The sequence below is a fragment of the Leucoraja erinacea genome, chromosome 5 (assembly GCF_028641065.1).
Source record: "Leucoraja erinacea ecotype New England chromosome 5, Leri_hhj_1, whole genome shotgun sequence".
NCBI lineage: Eukaryota > Metazoa > Chordata > Chondrichthyes > Rajiformes > Rajidae > Leucoraja > Leucoraja erinaceus.
The window spans coordinates 84,606,452-84,623,690 of NC_073381.1; the positions used below are offsets into that span (position 1 = coordinate 84,606,452).

Sequence of the window (17,239 nt, forward strand, 5' to 3'; positions counted from 1 at the left end):
TTGGATATAAAAATCAGAAGAAATATAATTGTGTGTGTTATATCATTATATACATCTACTGTATATCACATTCATGTATGTGTGTTCTTTCCAGTACAATCTAGTCAGTTGTATGCTCATGGAGTAAAACCATCCTTAAGTTATACATCTTTTGTAAATCTTGCTCAAAACAAATTTAATGTTGTGAAATTCTTCAATTAGATAACCCCACCATTACAGGCAGATCTCATTCCACTCTCTGGCTATTGGGAAGACCAGACCCCTTTTTATTTGTGGAGAAACAACTCCATAGAAAATACAAAATAAGCACAAAAACATTAAGGGCTGGAGCAACTGGAATGTTCATATTGCATTTATTTCCCCCAAATACTACAGTTGTGAACAGTGTGATTACATTAGTGTGATTAGATGAATGAATTACAGTGCAAGTGTAATACAAAATCAACTCAACCACAGCATATGAGCCATTTAAAAAGAAATAATTAAAAAAAAAACATAAAAAAAGACAATTACCAGTCAAATTTTATTCTTGACAAGAATGAACAGAATTATGAACTAACAGATTTATGAATCTAACCCTATATCACACACACAAACTGTTCCCCCGCAACGTTGATTACACTGCGAGTCGGGTTGGGTTCCGGTTACTAAAATGGGCGGTAAAAATGCCCAGGATCCGCTCCGTAGCTACTACACGTCATCCCATTGCATTTCGTAGTCGGGCCCATCTTGCTCCGCTGGAGGATCTTTGGATGCGACTGCGCATGCGGCATGCTGAGTCGGCGCATGCGCGCGCTCTGCAGAGGGAGATTTGAAATGGCGGCGGCGGCGGCGGCCCGGGCTGGAGGGGGAGAGGCCGCGGTGAAGATCCCGGCCGTGCGGGCCCAGGCCCGGGGAGAGGCCGCGGTGAAGATCCCGGCAGTGCGGGCCCAGGCCCGGGGAGAGGCCGCGGTGAAGATCCCGGCCGTGCGGGCCCAGGCCCGGGGAGACAGCGGCCCGGAGCTCGGCTTCAGCGGCCCTGGCGAGGGGGAGGGAGAGGGGCCGCAGTATGGGGCCGGTGTACCCGGGGAAGAGGGGCCGGGACCCGGGCGGGCGGGGGAGGAAGGGTCGGGGCCCGACTGCGGGGCTGGACTGCGGGCTGGAGATGGGAAACCGGCCGGCGGCGGCGGCCTGGGCCCCGGGTGGCGCTCCAGTGTTGGGGCGAGGCCCGACGCCGATCTGTCCGTGCTCTTCCCCGGACAAGTGACTCGGCGAAGCTGCTGCCGCCTGGTGGGTGAGCTGCTGAAACATGTCCTGTACCAGAGGCAGCAGCTGCCGCTCCCCTACGACCAGCTGGCCTTCTTCAGCAGGAGAGACTGCAACCCGGTGAGTATTGCAGCAAAGTGGCATCAGAATTAAGTTAAGTCGCAACTGAAAAGCTGGACAGACGACTTTAAATTTCATGACCGGTTCATTAAATCTAGCAGTGACGACGTTAAACGTATGGTTTGGTTCGCAGCAAAAGTATATTTTATTGGGGGGAAAAATACTGGATACGGGGGGAAAAACATGTTGTGGATGGGAGTGGAATGAGAGGAGCCTCACTTTTCACCCCAAGAGCCGTCGCTTACAGCACCTAATCCTCTGACATTTTCGCCTCCTCCAAGGGGATCTCACCACCTTCTAGGACTGAGATGCGGAAAATCTTTTCCACCCAAAATTGTGAATCTGTGGCATTCTCTGCCACAGAAGGCTGTGGAGGCCAATTTGCTGGATGTTTTCGAGAGAGTTAGATTTAGCTTGGGGATAAAACAATCAAGGGATTTGGGGAAAAAGCAGGAACAGGGTACTGATTTTAGATGATCAGCCATGATCATATTGAATGGCAGTGCTGGCTCGAAGGGCTGAATGGCCTACTCCTGCACCTATTTTTCTGTTTCCCATCTCCACCCATTTCCGCCGAGACCGTTCTCTCTGCAACTCCCTGGTTTGCCCATTCCTTCCCACCCAAACCACCCCCTCCCCTGGTAACCGCAGGAGATGAAATGCAACACCTGTGCCTATACCTCCTCCCTAGACTCCATCCAGGGACCCAGGCAGTCCTTTCTGGTGAGGCAGAGGTTAATTAGCACCTCATCTACTGTATCCCCCTTCGGTTTGGACTCCTAGAAATCGGCGAAACCATGCTCAGTCTGAGTGATAATTTTGCTAAAAACCTGCGCTCAGTCTGCTTTGGCCTATGCGAGCTCTTGGTTGCCAAACATTTTAACTCCCATTCCCACAGTGACATTTAGTCCTAGACCACCTCCATTGTCAGAGTGAGGGCCAATGCAAATTGGACGAACAACACCTCGTATTTCGGCTGGACAGCTTGCAATATGAATACTGATTTCCCTATTTTCTAGTAACCCATGCTTTCCCTCTCTTTCCATCCCTCCCCCGCCCTAGTTGTCCTGCTAGTTTCACCGTTCGTATCATTTCATTATGACCTCCTGCACAGCCAACAATGGATCATTGTGGCCTCCTTGGCCACCAGCCACTGATTTATTCTGTACCTTTAGTTTCCCTCTTCATGACTACCAGCCTGAAGGTCTCAAACTAAGCAGTCACCTATTCCATTTCTCCAGAGATGCTGCCTGACCCGCTGAGTTACTCCAGCGTCTGTGTCTATCTTCTTGAACAAGTAGAAGTCGGCCAAGTGATCACTTGCTTGTATTCAGTCAGATCATGCCTGAACTAATCTCTAACACTTGCTCTCTCCCCACACCACTTGACTGACTTGTTCTTAATACCTCAATATCCTTCTTGAGAAAATACATTAGCCTGTTAGTTTGAACAACATGTTTGTGTTATAAATTTCTTGTTTTCTTTTCAAATCTTAAGGTTCTAAACAAGCTTAAAGTTGTCCACTTTCATTTCAGTAAACAGGTCTGTTATATCGACTGAGGTCTATTGCAATCTCACTGACTCCCACAACTATCTTGACTACACTTCTTCCCAACCTGCTTCCTGCAAATAAATGGTCTATCCTTTGCTCCCAATTCATCCGTCTATGCTGCATCTGTGACCAAGATGAAGTGTTCCATACCAGGACATCTGAGATATCCTCATTCTTTAGGGAACGAGGGTACACCTCTCCCATCATAGATGAGGCCCTCACTCGTGTTTCCTCGATATCCTGCAGCTCCGCTCTAGCTTCCCCTCTCCCTAGCCGAAAACAGAGACGGTCGCCATAGTCCTTACCTTTCACCCCATCAGCCGTTGCATACAACACATAATCCGCCATTTTTGCCACCTCCAATGGGATCCCACCACTAGTCACATCTTCCCATCGCCACCCCTTTCCACCTGCTGCAGAGACCGTTCCCTCCGCAACTCCCTGGTTAATTCATCCCTTCCCACCCAAATCACCCCCTCCCTCGGCACCTTCCCATGAAACCGCAGGAGAAACACTCCTGTCCCTACACCTCCTCCCTCGACTCTGTCCTGGGACCCTGACAGTCCTTTCAGGTTAGGCAGAGGTTCACTTGCATCTCGTCAAACCTCATCTACTGTATCTGTTGTTCAAGATGTGGACTCGTATACATCGGCGAAACCAAACGTAGACTGGACGATCGTTTTGCTGAACACCTTCACTCAGTCCGCCTGAACCTACCTGATCTCCCGATTGCTAAACACTTTAATTCTCCTTCCCATTCCCACACTGACCTTTCTGTCCTAGGTCTCCTCCATTGTCAGAGTGAGGCAAAATACAAATTGGGGGAACAGCATTTCATATTTCGTTTGGGCAGCTTACAGCCCAGCGGCATGAATATTGTTTTCTCTAACTTCACGTAACCTCGGCGTTCCCTCTCTCTCCATATCTCCCCCACCAAAGTCACACAAGGTTCTTGTTTTCACCCAACAAACACCTAACAATGGCATGTTTCCTTTATCATTGTTACTTTTTTGTATATCTTTCATTCATTGTTCTACATCTCCAGAGGAGAAATACTAATTGAAGACCATGCCCATCTCCTGTGGCTCCACACAGAGGATTCCTGAGAGGTCCCACTCTCTCTCTAGTTAATCTTTTAAATACATAAGGGGGAAAGGTTAATTTAATTGTTTTATTAAATTTCAGTAGCTGCCATGGTTGGATTTGAATTTACGTCGTCAGATCACTGCCTTAGGCTACCCTTACAAGTCCAGTACCGTCACCACTGTGCTACTGTACCTGCTACCTGTTGTCATTTTAAATCTTATTCATGATCAATGGAACTTGAAGCCATGCTTTGATTAAACCAATTACAAGGATTTGGTGATTGTTGGCTCAATGACAAAATGAGCTATAAAGTGTCTTGTAGTGATTTGAGAAATCCTCTTCCAATGAGATGAGCAAGGTTATACCAAGGACAGGGTGGTTTGTAGGCAGTATATGGGCTTGTGATTTGGCCTCTGTATCTAAAGAAGGAATTATTTGCTGTTGAGGTGATGAACTGTTTCATATTGGTTCCCAAGAAGGAGAAAATTGATTGAACAAAATAAACTGATAGTCATCTTAAGTTTAGAAAACAAAGTGGTACTTATTGATGCTAAGAGCCGTTTGTCTCGAACTTTGGGCAGCACTGTCTCACTGGACCAGTGTTGTAGTTTGCACATTCTCCATGTGTCTTCATAGCTCTGGTTTTCTACCACATCCCAAAGATGAACATTAAGGAATTAGCATGTAAACAAGCACTTCGGCCCACCAAGTCTGTTCTAACCATGATGTGAGTTTAAACTAATCCCATATGCCTGCACTTGGTCTATATACCTCCATTCCTTATCTGTTCATGTGCCTATCTAAATACCTCTTAAACATGGTTATTGTATCTGCTTCCACCACCTCCTCTGGCAGTGCATTCCAGATATTTACCAGTTTGCAATTTTTTAAAGTTGCCTTTCCCACAGGTGGAGCAGCGATAGAATTGCGATAGAATTGATAGAGATGTGCCAAAGACCTGTGTTCGATCCTGACTATGAGTGCTATGTGTACAGAGGTTGTATGTTTTCCCTGTGTTTGGGGTTTTCCCCAGGGTGCTCCAGTTACCTCCCACATTCCAAAGAGGTACAGGTTTGTAGGTTAATTGGCTTTGTAAAGATTGTATATTGTCCCTAGTGTGTAGGATAAGTGTAGTGTATGGGGATTGCGCAGACGTGGTGGGCCAAAGGGCCTATTTCAGCCATGCGTCTCCAAACTAAACTAAGCCTTTAAACTTGCCCCCTCTCTCACCTTAAATTTATGTTCTTTAATATAATTCAATTCAACCTTTGTGGGGGGGGGGGAAGAATAAGACTCTGACTATCTACCCTATTTATTCATTCTTTACCCTGACTGCACACTTCATATACTTCTGACTTTATTCTCTTATCCCTTAGCTTTTCTGTTTATTTTCCCTCAAGGTAGAGCTGCAGATGCATGTATTCAAAAAAGTACGTGCCACTTATGCAATATTGATAATTGGTCGATAGGTAAGGTTGCAGAAAATGTGTGGACTGTGAGATGCACTATAGATTTTTTAATTCTGCAATGCAACCATATCTTTAGCTTCTGTGGGAAGAATGAAATATCAGTTACAGTGGTGATTCACAGATTGCTTCTCGCAAGGATTTTGAACTGTTGGTGTAACTTATTAAAAGTGATTTAGAACAATATGTAAAAATGTATGTGCATTATGTATGTGTCTTAAAGGATTGTTATATTCTGATCTTGCCTGCTTAGGATGACAGTTCTGTGATGCCACGATCATTAAGAAATGAGCAAAATAATTGCAAGAAATCTCAGAGAATACTGCTGGAACTGGAAGAGGTTTTTCAGAATTTGGAGACACTGTTTATGTTGACACTGGTTCCTTGCGTGCACATCCTATTAGGTGGCAGTGTTGTCAATCCAAAGGAAATGTACGAGGTCAACATGGAGCAAGTTGCCTTTGGCAGCAATGAAGAGAGCTTGAAAACAATTTCATGCATCCGTCAACTTTTTCACACACTCTTTATCAAGGATCTCTTCAACGAGCTGAAATCTGCTCCTCTGATGAACACTGTGCTTCTTGTTCAAGCTCAAAGGAATTGTGGAATACAATGGTTTCGACCCAAACTGAACTACAGGGTTCCAACTCGCACCAGGAGGCTGATTATTAGCATGGCCAGTGACACCGTCAGTTTAACTTCAGCTTTGGAACAGAGACCAAGCTACAACAATGATGATTACATTTGGTTTCAAGCGCCCATAACAATCAAGGGATTTCATTATTTATGATAATCTTAGCTGCATCTTTTTACAATAATTGTGTGGCTTCTTAGCTGCATCGTTTTACAGTAATTGTGTGGTTTTAAAGTTAAAACAAGGCTTGCCTTTGGGCTTCTTGTACCAGTGGGGATGGTATTGTATTTATTATCATGTAGTGAAATTCAGTGAAAAGCTTTGATTGTGTGCAATCCAGTTAAATCATACTATACAGGAATCAAGTCATACAGGTGCAACAGGTGGTACAAAGGGAGAACTTGCGTTGCAGAATATGGTGTTGCAGAGAAAATGTGCAGTCCAGGAGATAGGTCGGAAGATCGTGACCACACCATAGCTATGGGAGGACAGTTCAGTTGTCTGTAAACAGGAAGGGAGAAGCTGTTTCTGTGTCTGATGGTACGCGCTTTAAAGCTTTCGTATTTTCTACCCAATGGAAGAGGGAATGACCAGGGTGAAAATGGTCCCTGATTATATTGGCTGTTCCTGACGAAGCATTAAATGTATATGGAATTGATTTTGGGGGAGGTGGGGGCTTGGTGAGGTTTGACTACATCCACAAGTGCATTTTCTGATGGACTTGGGCAGAGCTGTGCCAAACCAAGCTGTGATGCAAGCTGAGATCATGCTTTCTGTGGTGCGTCTGTAGAGTTGGTAGGAGTCACTGGAGATATACTGAACCTCCTAAGCCTTCTGGGAAATAGAGGCGCTGGTTTGCCTTCTTGGCTATAGGTTTTATATGGATGGTCCCGGACAAACTGTTGGTGATGTTTATGCCTAGGAATTTGAAGTTCCCGACCATCTGCACTTCAGAACCAATGATGCTGATTGGGGTGTAACAGAATCTCACTTCCCGAAGTTAATAATTAGCTCTCACATCTTGGTGGCAAAGTTATCTTTACATCAATATTCCTAAACACTCTATCTCCTTTCTGTAGGCTGCTTTGTCGTTGTTTGAGATCTAGTTCATCACAGAGATGTCAACTGAAAATTTATGATGTTAGAGCAGAATTTGGCTGCAGTCATATTGTACAGGCTGAGAATGCAGTCTGTTGGGTTTTTAGAATGATTGTGGAAAATGTTTTGTCGCCTTTTCTCACTGATTGTGGTTTATGAGTCGGGAAATAAAGGATCCTTGTGCTGAGGAGGAGCTATACAATTAGTGGTTGGGATTATGGTGTTGAAGGCAGGGCAAGGGTCAATGGTCTTGTGGACATGTTAGAGATATTCAAGCTGAGTGTAGGTTCCCATTGTGGACCTGAAGCGACGGTAGGCAAACTGCAGTCGACCAAGGCTGTCTGGGAGGCTTAAGTTAATGTACGCCATGACCAGCCTCTTGAAGAACCTCATGATGGTAGATGTCAGAGCCACTGGACGGTGGTCATTAATGCACTCTACTTGCTTTTGATAAAAAACTAGGATTTTCTGGGGTGATCCTTCCTAAATGAGGTTAAATCAGGCCTGCCTTTGTGACAATACCTAATTAGAGATGTGAACTGTTTAATTGCCATCTTGGACAGGAATACTGATTTTTAATTGTAATTACTTGATACTCTTGCTTCTGAGTAACTGTTGCCCCCTGGACACCTTTGCTGAAAAGTATTGAGCATGGTTACCTATTTTGGAAAGCTATCCAGAGGGCAGGAATGGACTTGGCTTCACAATAAGGAGTTGATCCTTGACCAAAACACAAAGGAATGCTACAGACTCTGGACCAATCCCAAGAACAATCAGTATTTTGGGGTGTAAAATGCTGTCCTAACACTCTTTACAATGCATTTAATAACAGCATTGTAAAAGCTTTAAGTATCTCGATTTAAAAAAAATTAATTGCAAGCCGTATTGTATCAACATCCAGTTTTCAAATATGATGCTCAAAATCAACGCATTTATTTTTTAAATAGCAGAACATGAAAAATAAATGTATTTATCAAAAAACCTGTGCTTTAGTGGAACTTCATTGACCACTCCTGAACTTGCAACTTGGTGTTCAAGATGATGGTAACATCTAAAGCTTCAGTTCAGACAGCAAACTTAGAGATGTCAAATTGTAATGTGAATGCAGTGCAACATGAACAGAATGGAAGCTACATGAACAGAAATAGGATTCTGTAAGGTAATATTTAATATTTATAATGGTTTGTGTAAAAATAAGGAACCTGACCTATAGTTGTAGCTTGGCTGAATTTTTCCTGTTTTTTTTTTGCTTCTGCAACTGCTGCACTTTTATTGGTTGATTATATTCAGTGGATTATCAAGCAATAAGGTGGAAAATATCGTATGATACAGTTCAAAAATGTAATTTATTAAATAAAGAACAGTACTTTTCTCTTTACATTTATAATGCACAATATAATTATATTTGTAATTCTGTTTACTATAATCATAGTGTTATAAATGCAAACTGCTAATGAACAAATTTGAAAAACACTTAACTTATTTCTGTACTCTTTACTTTCCTTGGACAATTGGTGTTACTTGATGTCACAGAGCAGGGCTGCCCCTCTCAGGATCCAATGATCAGGTGACTGGACTGTTTTCATACAGAGGGCAGTAATAAACATCAGGTCAGTACGTTGGGGCTTTTTATAGACTGGACAGATGTACAACTTGGGATCCTTTGGTGCAGTAGAATTGATGGCAAATATGTAGATGACTGGTAGCATTGTAAACAAAACCTTTGCAGTGGGCTCAGTCAGTCTTGTGTTTCTTCTGTCCCAACCTGCTCCGTCAAGGTAAAGACCATGGATATATACTCCTTCCTACCAAGCAAGCATGCAGAGATTGAAATCAAAAAAAATTCTTCCCAGAACCTGTGAATTCTACAGTATAGAAAGAGGTTGTCTCAATTATACAGTACTGACTGAAGGAAGCCACTGGTATAATATCTGTTCTGGGTCTTTGGTAGAGTTGCCCAGATAGTCTTACTCTGCAGCCATTTTCCTTCTTGGATATTTTTCTACTTAAAAAAATTAGTATTGAATCTGTTTCCATTATCCCTAGACAGATTTATAAAATCTTCATCAGTCACAGATGACTGGAGATAGTATATGTGGTACCTTTATTAAAGAAAGGATAAGCAATGTAATTATGGGTCTGAGTTGAATATTAGTGGTAAAGTAGTTATTTGGAAACATTTTGAGGCTCATGATTAGGCTACATTTTTTTTAGTTGTTTTATTTTAGCTTAGAATTCGAAGAAAAGAAAAGAGAAAGAACAAGGAAGAGAAAAAGTGAGATGTGCAAAGATAGGACCCGTAGACTGCCAAAGAGTGGGTAAAAGAAAGAGAGAAGAGAGAAATAGAAGAAAAAAAGATAAAAGTGGTGATATACCTGCCTCTCGTCCCTCCTCACCCACCTCACCCAACCCTACATTTATAAAGCTAGAGATTTAGCTAACATTCCAGATCCAGGGTCTCGATTCGAAATGTGAACCATCCCATTGCTTCCACTGATGCCACTTGACCCAGCAGCTAGTTTTTGCTCCAGATTCCAGTATATGTGGTTGATTGTGCCTCCATTAATCACAAAAAAATAATAGGAGGGGAGATCCTCCCTGAATTTGATTAAAAAAATTTAAAGAAACAAAATGTGTTGATGAGGGCAGTGTGATTGATGTGATCTACATGAACCACAGTGAGAACTGTCACAAGGTACCTGTGGGGAAATTGATCCAAAAGGTTATAGCCAATGGATACAAGTCAAATTAGATTAAAAACTGGCTGTGGGCAGCAAAAGATATTGGTTTAGGATTGTTTTTGTGATTGGAAGCTTGTGGCGAGTGGTGTACCACAAAGATCAATGCTAGGACCTTTTTTTGTCTCATACATTATCAATTTCGTAATATGGAAAGAGGCAGGTGCTGTATTTCTTGTGGCTGCCTGTGCCAGTGTAGGAGAAGCATACCTGACAAAGGTGAAAAAAGTGTGAACCAGGTTCCTACAGAATGCCGAGAAAGGAATGTCAGGTGGTGGCAACAGAAATTAACCATTTAATATGTAGGCTGGTGGGGTGACAATTCTGGGTATGAGGAAACTATGGAAATATAGAAGTATTAATATTGAACTGATTATTCCTGCTCTGTCAATTCCATATTACAGGTGCACAACCTTTTATCCGAAAGCCTTGGGACCAGACACTTTTCGTAATTCGGAATTTTTCGGCTTTCGGATTGGAAGATTTTTAGCGTAGATTTTAACGGCTGGCTCAATGGTAGAGTGCTCGGCTCATATCCGCAAGGTCGCGAATTTTGCGCCTCGATCCCGAGTTTGAGTCTTCAATGTAGTTTTTTCTTGCAGAATAGGAGAGAATAGGGAGGGTTAGGCTGGGATCATTCTCTGCGAGATAATCTTAGTGCGGGAGACAAGTATAGGAGAGGTGTACTGACTGTGGGCAGAACTTTGGAAGTGATTGCCCACCATTCTCAAAAGCCGCTATGGCTCCCTGTCCCTCCAACTCCAGAGGAATCCGCTCCCCGATGGGCCGCTACGGCGACAAGTGGCAGTTCGCCCACAGCCCGAGCTGCGCCACCCCAAGAACAAGACGTACCTTGCACACCATCAGCTTCTGCCCCTATGGGGAGCGTGTTCCTCTGGAGTTGGAGCGGGGCTGGAGTTGCTGATCTGGGATCTCCGTGCTTGCAGTGGGCCTGGGGGTCGGTGTCCCGATGAGGGGGCGCAGTTCGGGCTGCGGGCGAACTGCCACTTGTCGCCGTAGCGGCCCATCGGGGAGCGGCTTCAGGTGGTCCTGACGTATTCGGCCACCCCCCTGTACAGGGGCTGAGACTGGGAACTGTACCGCCCTTGCAGGTGAGCAGGAGAGTGGGGTTGTTTGCAGTTGCAGAGGGAGGGGGCAAGGGTGGTACAGTTCCCAGTCTCAGCTCCAGTCCAGGGGGGTGGCCGGAGACGTCAGGACCAACAGGAACCCACTCCCCGATACGCCGCTACAGCGACAAGTGACAGTTCGCCCACAGCCCGAGCTGCGCCCCCTCATCCACAACCCGGGTTCCTCTGGAGTTGGAACGGGGTTGGGCTAGAGTTACTGCTGGCTGTGAGTCTCCGGGATCTCCGTGCTTGCAGTCGGTGTCCCGTTGGTCCTGACGTCTCCGGCCACCCCCCTGGACAGGAGCTGAGACTGTGAACTGTACCGCCTTTGCCCCCTCCCTCTGCAACTGCAAACAACCCCACTCTCCTGCTCACCTGCAAGGGCGGTACAGTTCCCAGTCTCAGCTCCTGTACAGGGGAGTGGCCGGAGACGTCACAGCCCGAGCTGCGCCCCCTCATCTGCAACCCCAAGAACAAGACTACCTTGCACACCATCAGCTTCTGTCCCTACGGGAAGCGTGTTCCTCTGGAGTTGGAACGGGACTGGGCTGCTGCTGGCTGTGGGTCTCTGGGATCTCACTGCTTGCAGTAGGCCTGGGGGTCGGTGTCCCGTTGGTCCTGATGTCTCCGGTGACTGGTACTGACCTGCTGGCTGGCATCCCCGACGTGAAGACAGTGCAAAGCCCCTGCGCCGGTGCAATGGGCGGGGAACTGGAGAGGGGAGGGAAGGGGTCACACACATGGCCGGGAAGCAGAGGGGTGTAGGTGGGGTGAAACTGAAGGGAGCGACAATCTGCTACTGCCTGCCCGTTAAAACGTTCCCACGCAAGACTCACGATACACTGTGTATCGTGAGTCTACCGTGGGAACTTTTTAACCTCAGCGGGCAGGCAGCAGCACATTGTCAATTATTAACCCTCCCGCACAATATACCCTCATCTCTTTTATGAATGGGGATTTAGTTCCCCTTTCTTCGAGGACCGACCAGAGGTTCCTCTGCGGGCTGCCCTCGGTGAACGTTTTCAAGGACCTTTCTTCAAGGACTGAAAAAAATGTCCGCTATTCGGAGCTTTTCGTTATTTGGATCTTCGGATAAAAGGTTGTGCACCTGTACAAATGATCTCTAGTTTCCTCTTTTGGGCAGCAAGTAATTTGGCATTTTATTTAATGATTTAAAACAATCAAAATTCATACATCGATTGGCTACCCCTTTTCCGCTTGCTATATCCTACATAGTATGGATTTTATTTTTATAATTTGTATTGCTCTGTCTAATTACAATGATTTTCTAATTTCTTTGTGTGAGATCTTAATAAAAGTAGATTCCAACATCTTCCTTAATAGTGATATTGGAGAAACATTGCCATGTTTCTCTCTTCCCTCTCTTTAATACAGTGGAAATGATATTTACAACCATCCAATCTATAGGAAATGCCCTAAAATCCAGTACACTCACTTCTCTGTATTTGGCTTTTTTAAACTAAAATGTAGGCGATTGGGGATACCTCTCAAAGAAAAAATTGAAACACTAATTGAATGCTCAGGCGTTCCTCTTCAACCAGAATTTAACTTTTAAATATGGAACAAATGCCAAGCCATAAACTAATGCATACATACCGGAGGTGGCAATTTGATCTCTTCCTTCATCAGTTTTGTTACTTCATTGTGCAGAGTGACACTGTCCAATGCCCATCCTCTATGTGCTCGTGTTACTTCCTGCCTCATTGCAGTTAAGAACCCTAAGCACAAAATAATTTATATCTTTAAAATGAAATGTTTGTTGCTGTACATCTGAAATAGCACAAAAAATATTGAAGTGTTCAGCAAGTTAGGTATTGTATTTCCATAACACTCTCTGTTCCTTCCAGGTTTTCTAGGGTTTCCAGTCAATGAAGCACTTCTGCACGTGACAATATAGCCATTTACTTAACGCGAACCCCCTCGGGAATTAAATATTGTTATAAACTGTATTCCCTAGCCATCGATTCTATTCCTTTTACATGCCAAGCTGAGGTTGAATTAGATTATTTGCAATTTTAACATTATATTTGACCAATTAATCAATTGCTCATTTGGTGCTGAAACTTTGATTTCAGCCATTGTTTTCTGTATATTTGATTACTGCAATAATCTGGTTATCTTCCCATATTGTGCTCTTTAACTCCCCTCTCCTATCCCCATAAAACACTTTCAACGCCTCCTCCACTATCAGAGTGAGGCTCAATGCAGATTGGAGGAACAACACCTCATATTTCGCTTGGGTAGTTTGCACCCCAGCAGCATGAATATTGACCTCTAACTTCAAGTAACCCTTCCTTTCCCAATCTCCCCATCCTAGTTCTCTTCTCTGACCAGTCTGACTGCCCCCCCCCCCCCCCCCCCCCCCCCCCAATTAAAATTGAATCTCTGTATGCTTCATTGTCCCGTCTATCTAACAATGATTTATTCTACATTTTTCTTGGTCTCCAACTTCATTGATGTCTCGTTTTTACATCTTACATTTCATAATCTCTGCGTCTCCCTCTCCCCTGACCCAGTCTGCAGAAGGGTCTTGACCCGAAATGTCACCCATTCCCTCTACCCGTCCAGTTGAGTTATTCCAGCATTTTGTGTTTATTGGGCTCTCCATAAACTTGAATTGATCCAAAATTCTGCTGTTTCTTAATTTGCTTCACATCCTGTTCATTCATCACCCCTCTGCATGTTCGTCTGCATTGGTTTCAGTACCAAAATCATCTAAATTATAATTGATTAAAATTTTGATAACTAGAACAGAATAGCACAGGAATAGTCCCTTCAGTCCAAAATGTCTGTGCCGAGTTAAACTGATCTCCAATTGCACGTGATCCATAATCCCTCCATTCCCGTGAATCATGATAAAGGCACAATTTAAATGCCCCATGTCACTGCATATTTTGAAAGGTGGCGATCAACCAAAGTAATCTATAATTGTAATTCTCATTATTCTGCAAAGAATGCTCTGGCAGCACACTTCAATCATAGTTTACTGTTTAGGTTACTGGATACCTACCCTGGGGATTGAAGAACCCTGTCATCCAAAACACATTGGGTCTGCCTGTAAAGATCCATTGGGAAAATTGTGTGTTTCTCTCTAGGAACTCCGTGAACCAAAATCCTAATGTAGAAGATGCCCAGGAAATCTTCTTCCATCCTGCAGGGACTCGAGCATCGAACATGTTATCTAAGGCATCAATTAAATTCTGCAATGAAAATAGACACAATCAAACAACCCATGACTCTCCCAATTGCAAACTTATGCAGGAATCAATTTCTACAATTTTTTGACAAACATTGAAAAAAAGAAATACAAATATTTGCTTAGCAAGGGCGTTAAAGGTTATGGGGTGAAGGCAAGAGAATGGGGTTGAGAATGAAAAATAATTCATCCATGATTGAATAGCGGAGTAGACTCTGCTCCTATGTCTTGCATCTTGTGGGCAGAAGCAACTGCAAATGTGGGTTTTCAAAAAAAGACAGTGCTGGAGTAAATCAGTGGGTCAGACAGTGGGTCAGACAAGAGAATATGGATAAGGCAATGTTTTGAGTTGGGATTTTAGGTGACTATCCCACAAAGACCCAACCCCCCCCCCCCACTAGAAATTCTCCCCGCCATTTAGTTTTATTATGCTTCTTTAAAATAGCACTGTGTGGGACCTGGGAAAGCTCCATAATTGGGAGAGGTAGCCTACTGATTTCTAGAGATGGAAATGGGAGGAGGAGTAGAACGTATTGTGTTTTCAGCCTACTCCGTGTTGTCCATTTGCTTCCGTACTCTGCTCCTGCCTTCCAATATCCTTTGATCCTTAGCAAAAATAAATCTATTTACCCCCACTCCAAGTAGCATTAATAAATAAATTAAAGGGAAACCAAATGAATATCACTAAGTATCACTCAAACAGCAACCAATCATTTGTTGAACAAAAGCAAAACAGGTAGGTGCTGAAACACATAGAAAATGCAAGAAACAAGCAGAAAGCTGGGCTGCAGATACAAATAGAGAATCACTGTTAATGCTGAGGTGAATTATAATTATCGGAACTGGAGGGTGCAAAGAAAGTGGAGCAAATATCAAATGGTAAGATATGTGACAGTATATTGCAGAAATGACACCTTACATCCGAGACACCTTACACACCCTTCAGCTTTTTAATACCTTTCAATTTCTAAGTCTCAAATGCCTTATCTTTACCATGAACGCCCAGTCCCTTTACACCTTTATCCCCACTAGGAAGGTTTCAAGGCCTTCTGGTTCTACCTCAATCTATTTTACTCTACTAAAACTCAGCTTGGCAGAACTCATCCTCACCAACATCTCTATTAACTCCTTTCACTTTATCCAAGTTAAAGGTGTACCCATGGGCCCCAGCTATGCCTGCCTTTTTGTCAGTCACGTTGAATGGTACACTGGCCCATTCCCCCAACTCTTTCTCTGATACATCGACGACTGCATCAGGGACCCTTGCAGAACTCAATGATTTCATTATCTTCACCACTAACTTCCATCCTGCCTTCAAATTAATCTGGGCTATCTCTGACACCTCTCTCTCCCCTTTCTTTATCTGTCTCCTTCACAGGGGACAGACAGTCGATGGTCATGTACTATAAACGTACGGTCTCCCACAACTGTCTGGACTACATTTTCACCCTGCCTTTTGAAAAAATGACATTCTGTACTCTCAATGGCTCTGTCTCTGGCACATTTGCTCCCAAGGTGATGCTTTCCAGTCTTGGACATGAGAGATGTCTTTCGTAAGTAAACGTGGTTTTGCCCCCTTCTGTCAGATGGATCCTTCACCCACATCTCCTCCGAGTCCCTTGGTTCTGCTCTCGCTTCCCTTGCCCTAGACCAAACAAGGATGGTTTCCCTGGTCTTCACCGCGCAGACATTGACGAAGGGTCCCAACCCAAACCATTGTCTAATCTCTTCACAGATGCTTCCTGACTCCCTCCAGCACTTTGTATTTTGTTCAGGCCATATGTTTTTGGTATGGAAGAAAACAGGAGCACTGAGAGGAAACCAACTGGGAAAATCCGGAAATTCCAGGAATTGACAGCATTTGAGGTCAGGAATGAACTTAGGTGTTGAAGTTCTGAGACAGCAACTGTACTCGTTGCATCACCTTGATGGTCATTGGTTCTATAAACTTGGCGATTGGAGGAATCATGGCTTCTGCTCGATAATGGATAATTATAGCATTAAAAAATTGAATACACTACAACTTAAAACCAACTTGTTTTCTCTCTGTTTGATGAATGGTCTTCAACTTGAAACGTTAACTGTTGCTCTTTCCAGAGATGCTGCCTGACCTGCTGGGTGTTTGTACCGTTATAACCATATAACATATAACAATTACAGCACGGAAATAGGCCATCTCGGCCCTACAAGTCCATGCCGAACAACTTTTTTCCCTTAGTCCCACCTGCCTGCACTCATACCATAACCCTCCATTCCCTTCTCATCCATATGCCTATCCAATTTATTTTTACATTATACCAACGAACCTGCCTCCACCACTTCCACTGGAAGCTCATTCCACACCGCTACCACTCTGAGTAAAGAAGTTCCTCCTCATGTTACCCCTAAACCTCTGTCCCTTAATTCTGAAGTCATGTCCTCTTTGAATCTTCCCTATTCTCAAAGGGAAAAGCTGATCCACATCAACTCTGTCTATCCTCTCATCATTTTAAAGACCTCTATCAAGTCCCCCCTTAACCTTCTGCGCTCCAGAGAATAAAGACCTAACTTATTCAACCTTTCTCTGTAACTTAGTTGTTGAAACCCAGGCAACATTCTAGTAAATCTCCTCTGTACTCTCTCTACTGTTTTATATTTTTTTGTGCATTTCCAGTATCTTGACTTTTTTAAATTTTCATGAGGGTTTGAATGGCCAGTTCCTACTTATATTATAACACTAACCTCGCTCATGATGATGGTCCCATCTATAGCCAGCTTTAAGTCACTCAGACAGATCCGAAGCATTGTAATAACCTTCTGCATCCGGTCAATTTCTTGTCGAAGGAAAATATTAATTGAATTCAAAATTCCCATTTTTATGAGTTGAGCTTTTACCTATCAAAACAGATCGGTTTTTTTAAGGATATATTATCGTACATTCACTTATTTGTATAGTGATAAAGAAACAATTGCACTA

The 17,239-nt window shown here is 43.7% G+C and overlaps 2 protein-coding genes across 2 annotated transcripts in view; one reads left to right on the top strand and one right to left on the bottom strand.

The window, feature by feature from the left end:
• Positions 1–756: 756 nt before the first annotated feature.
• On the top strand, positions 757–8,278 carry mad2l1bp (MAD2L1 binding protein). Its single transcript, XM_055636142.1, has 2 exons — positions 757–1,365; positions 5,723–8,278. Exons 1-2 carry the CDS (start codon positions 772–774, stop codon positions 6,257–6,259), a joined length of 1,131 nt encoding a protein of 376 aa, XP_055492117.1. The 5' UTR covers positions 757–771; the 3' UTR covers positions 6,260–8,278.
• A 431-nt stretch (positions 8,279–8,709) lies between these two features.
• Positions 8,710–17,239, bottom strand: part of LOC129697508 (dynein axonemal heavy chain 8-like) — a 641,267-nt gene continuing 632,737 nt past the window's right edge. Inside the window, 4 exon segments of the mRNA XM_055636144.1 lie at positions 8,710–9,006; positions 12,684–12,805; positions 14,098–14,287; positions 17,005–17,157. Of these exon segments, the coding sequence (XP_055492119.1) occupies positions 8,719–9,006; positions 12,684–12,805; positions 14,098–14,287; positions 17,005–17,157 (753 nt within the window). The 3' untranslated portion in view covers positions 8,710–8,718.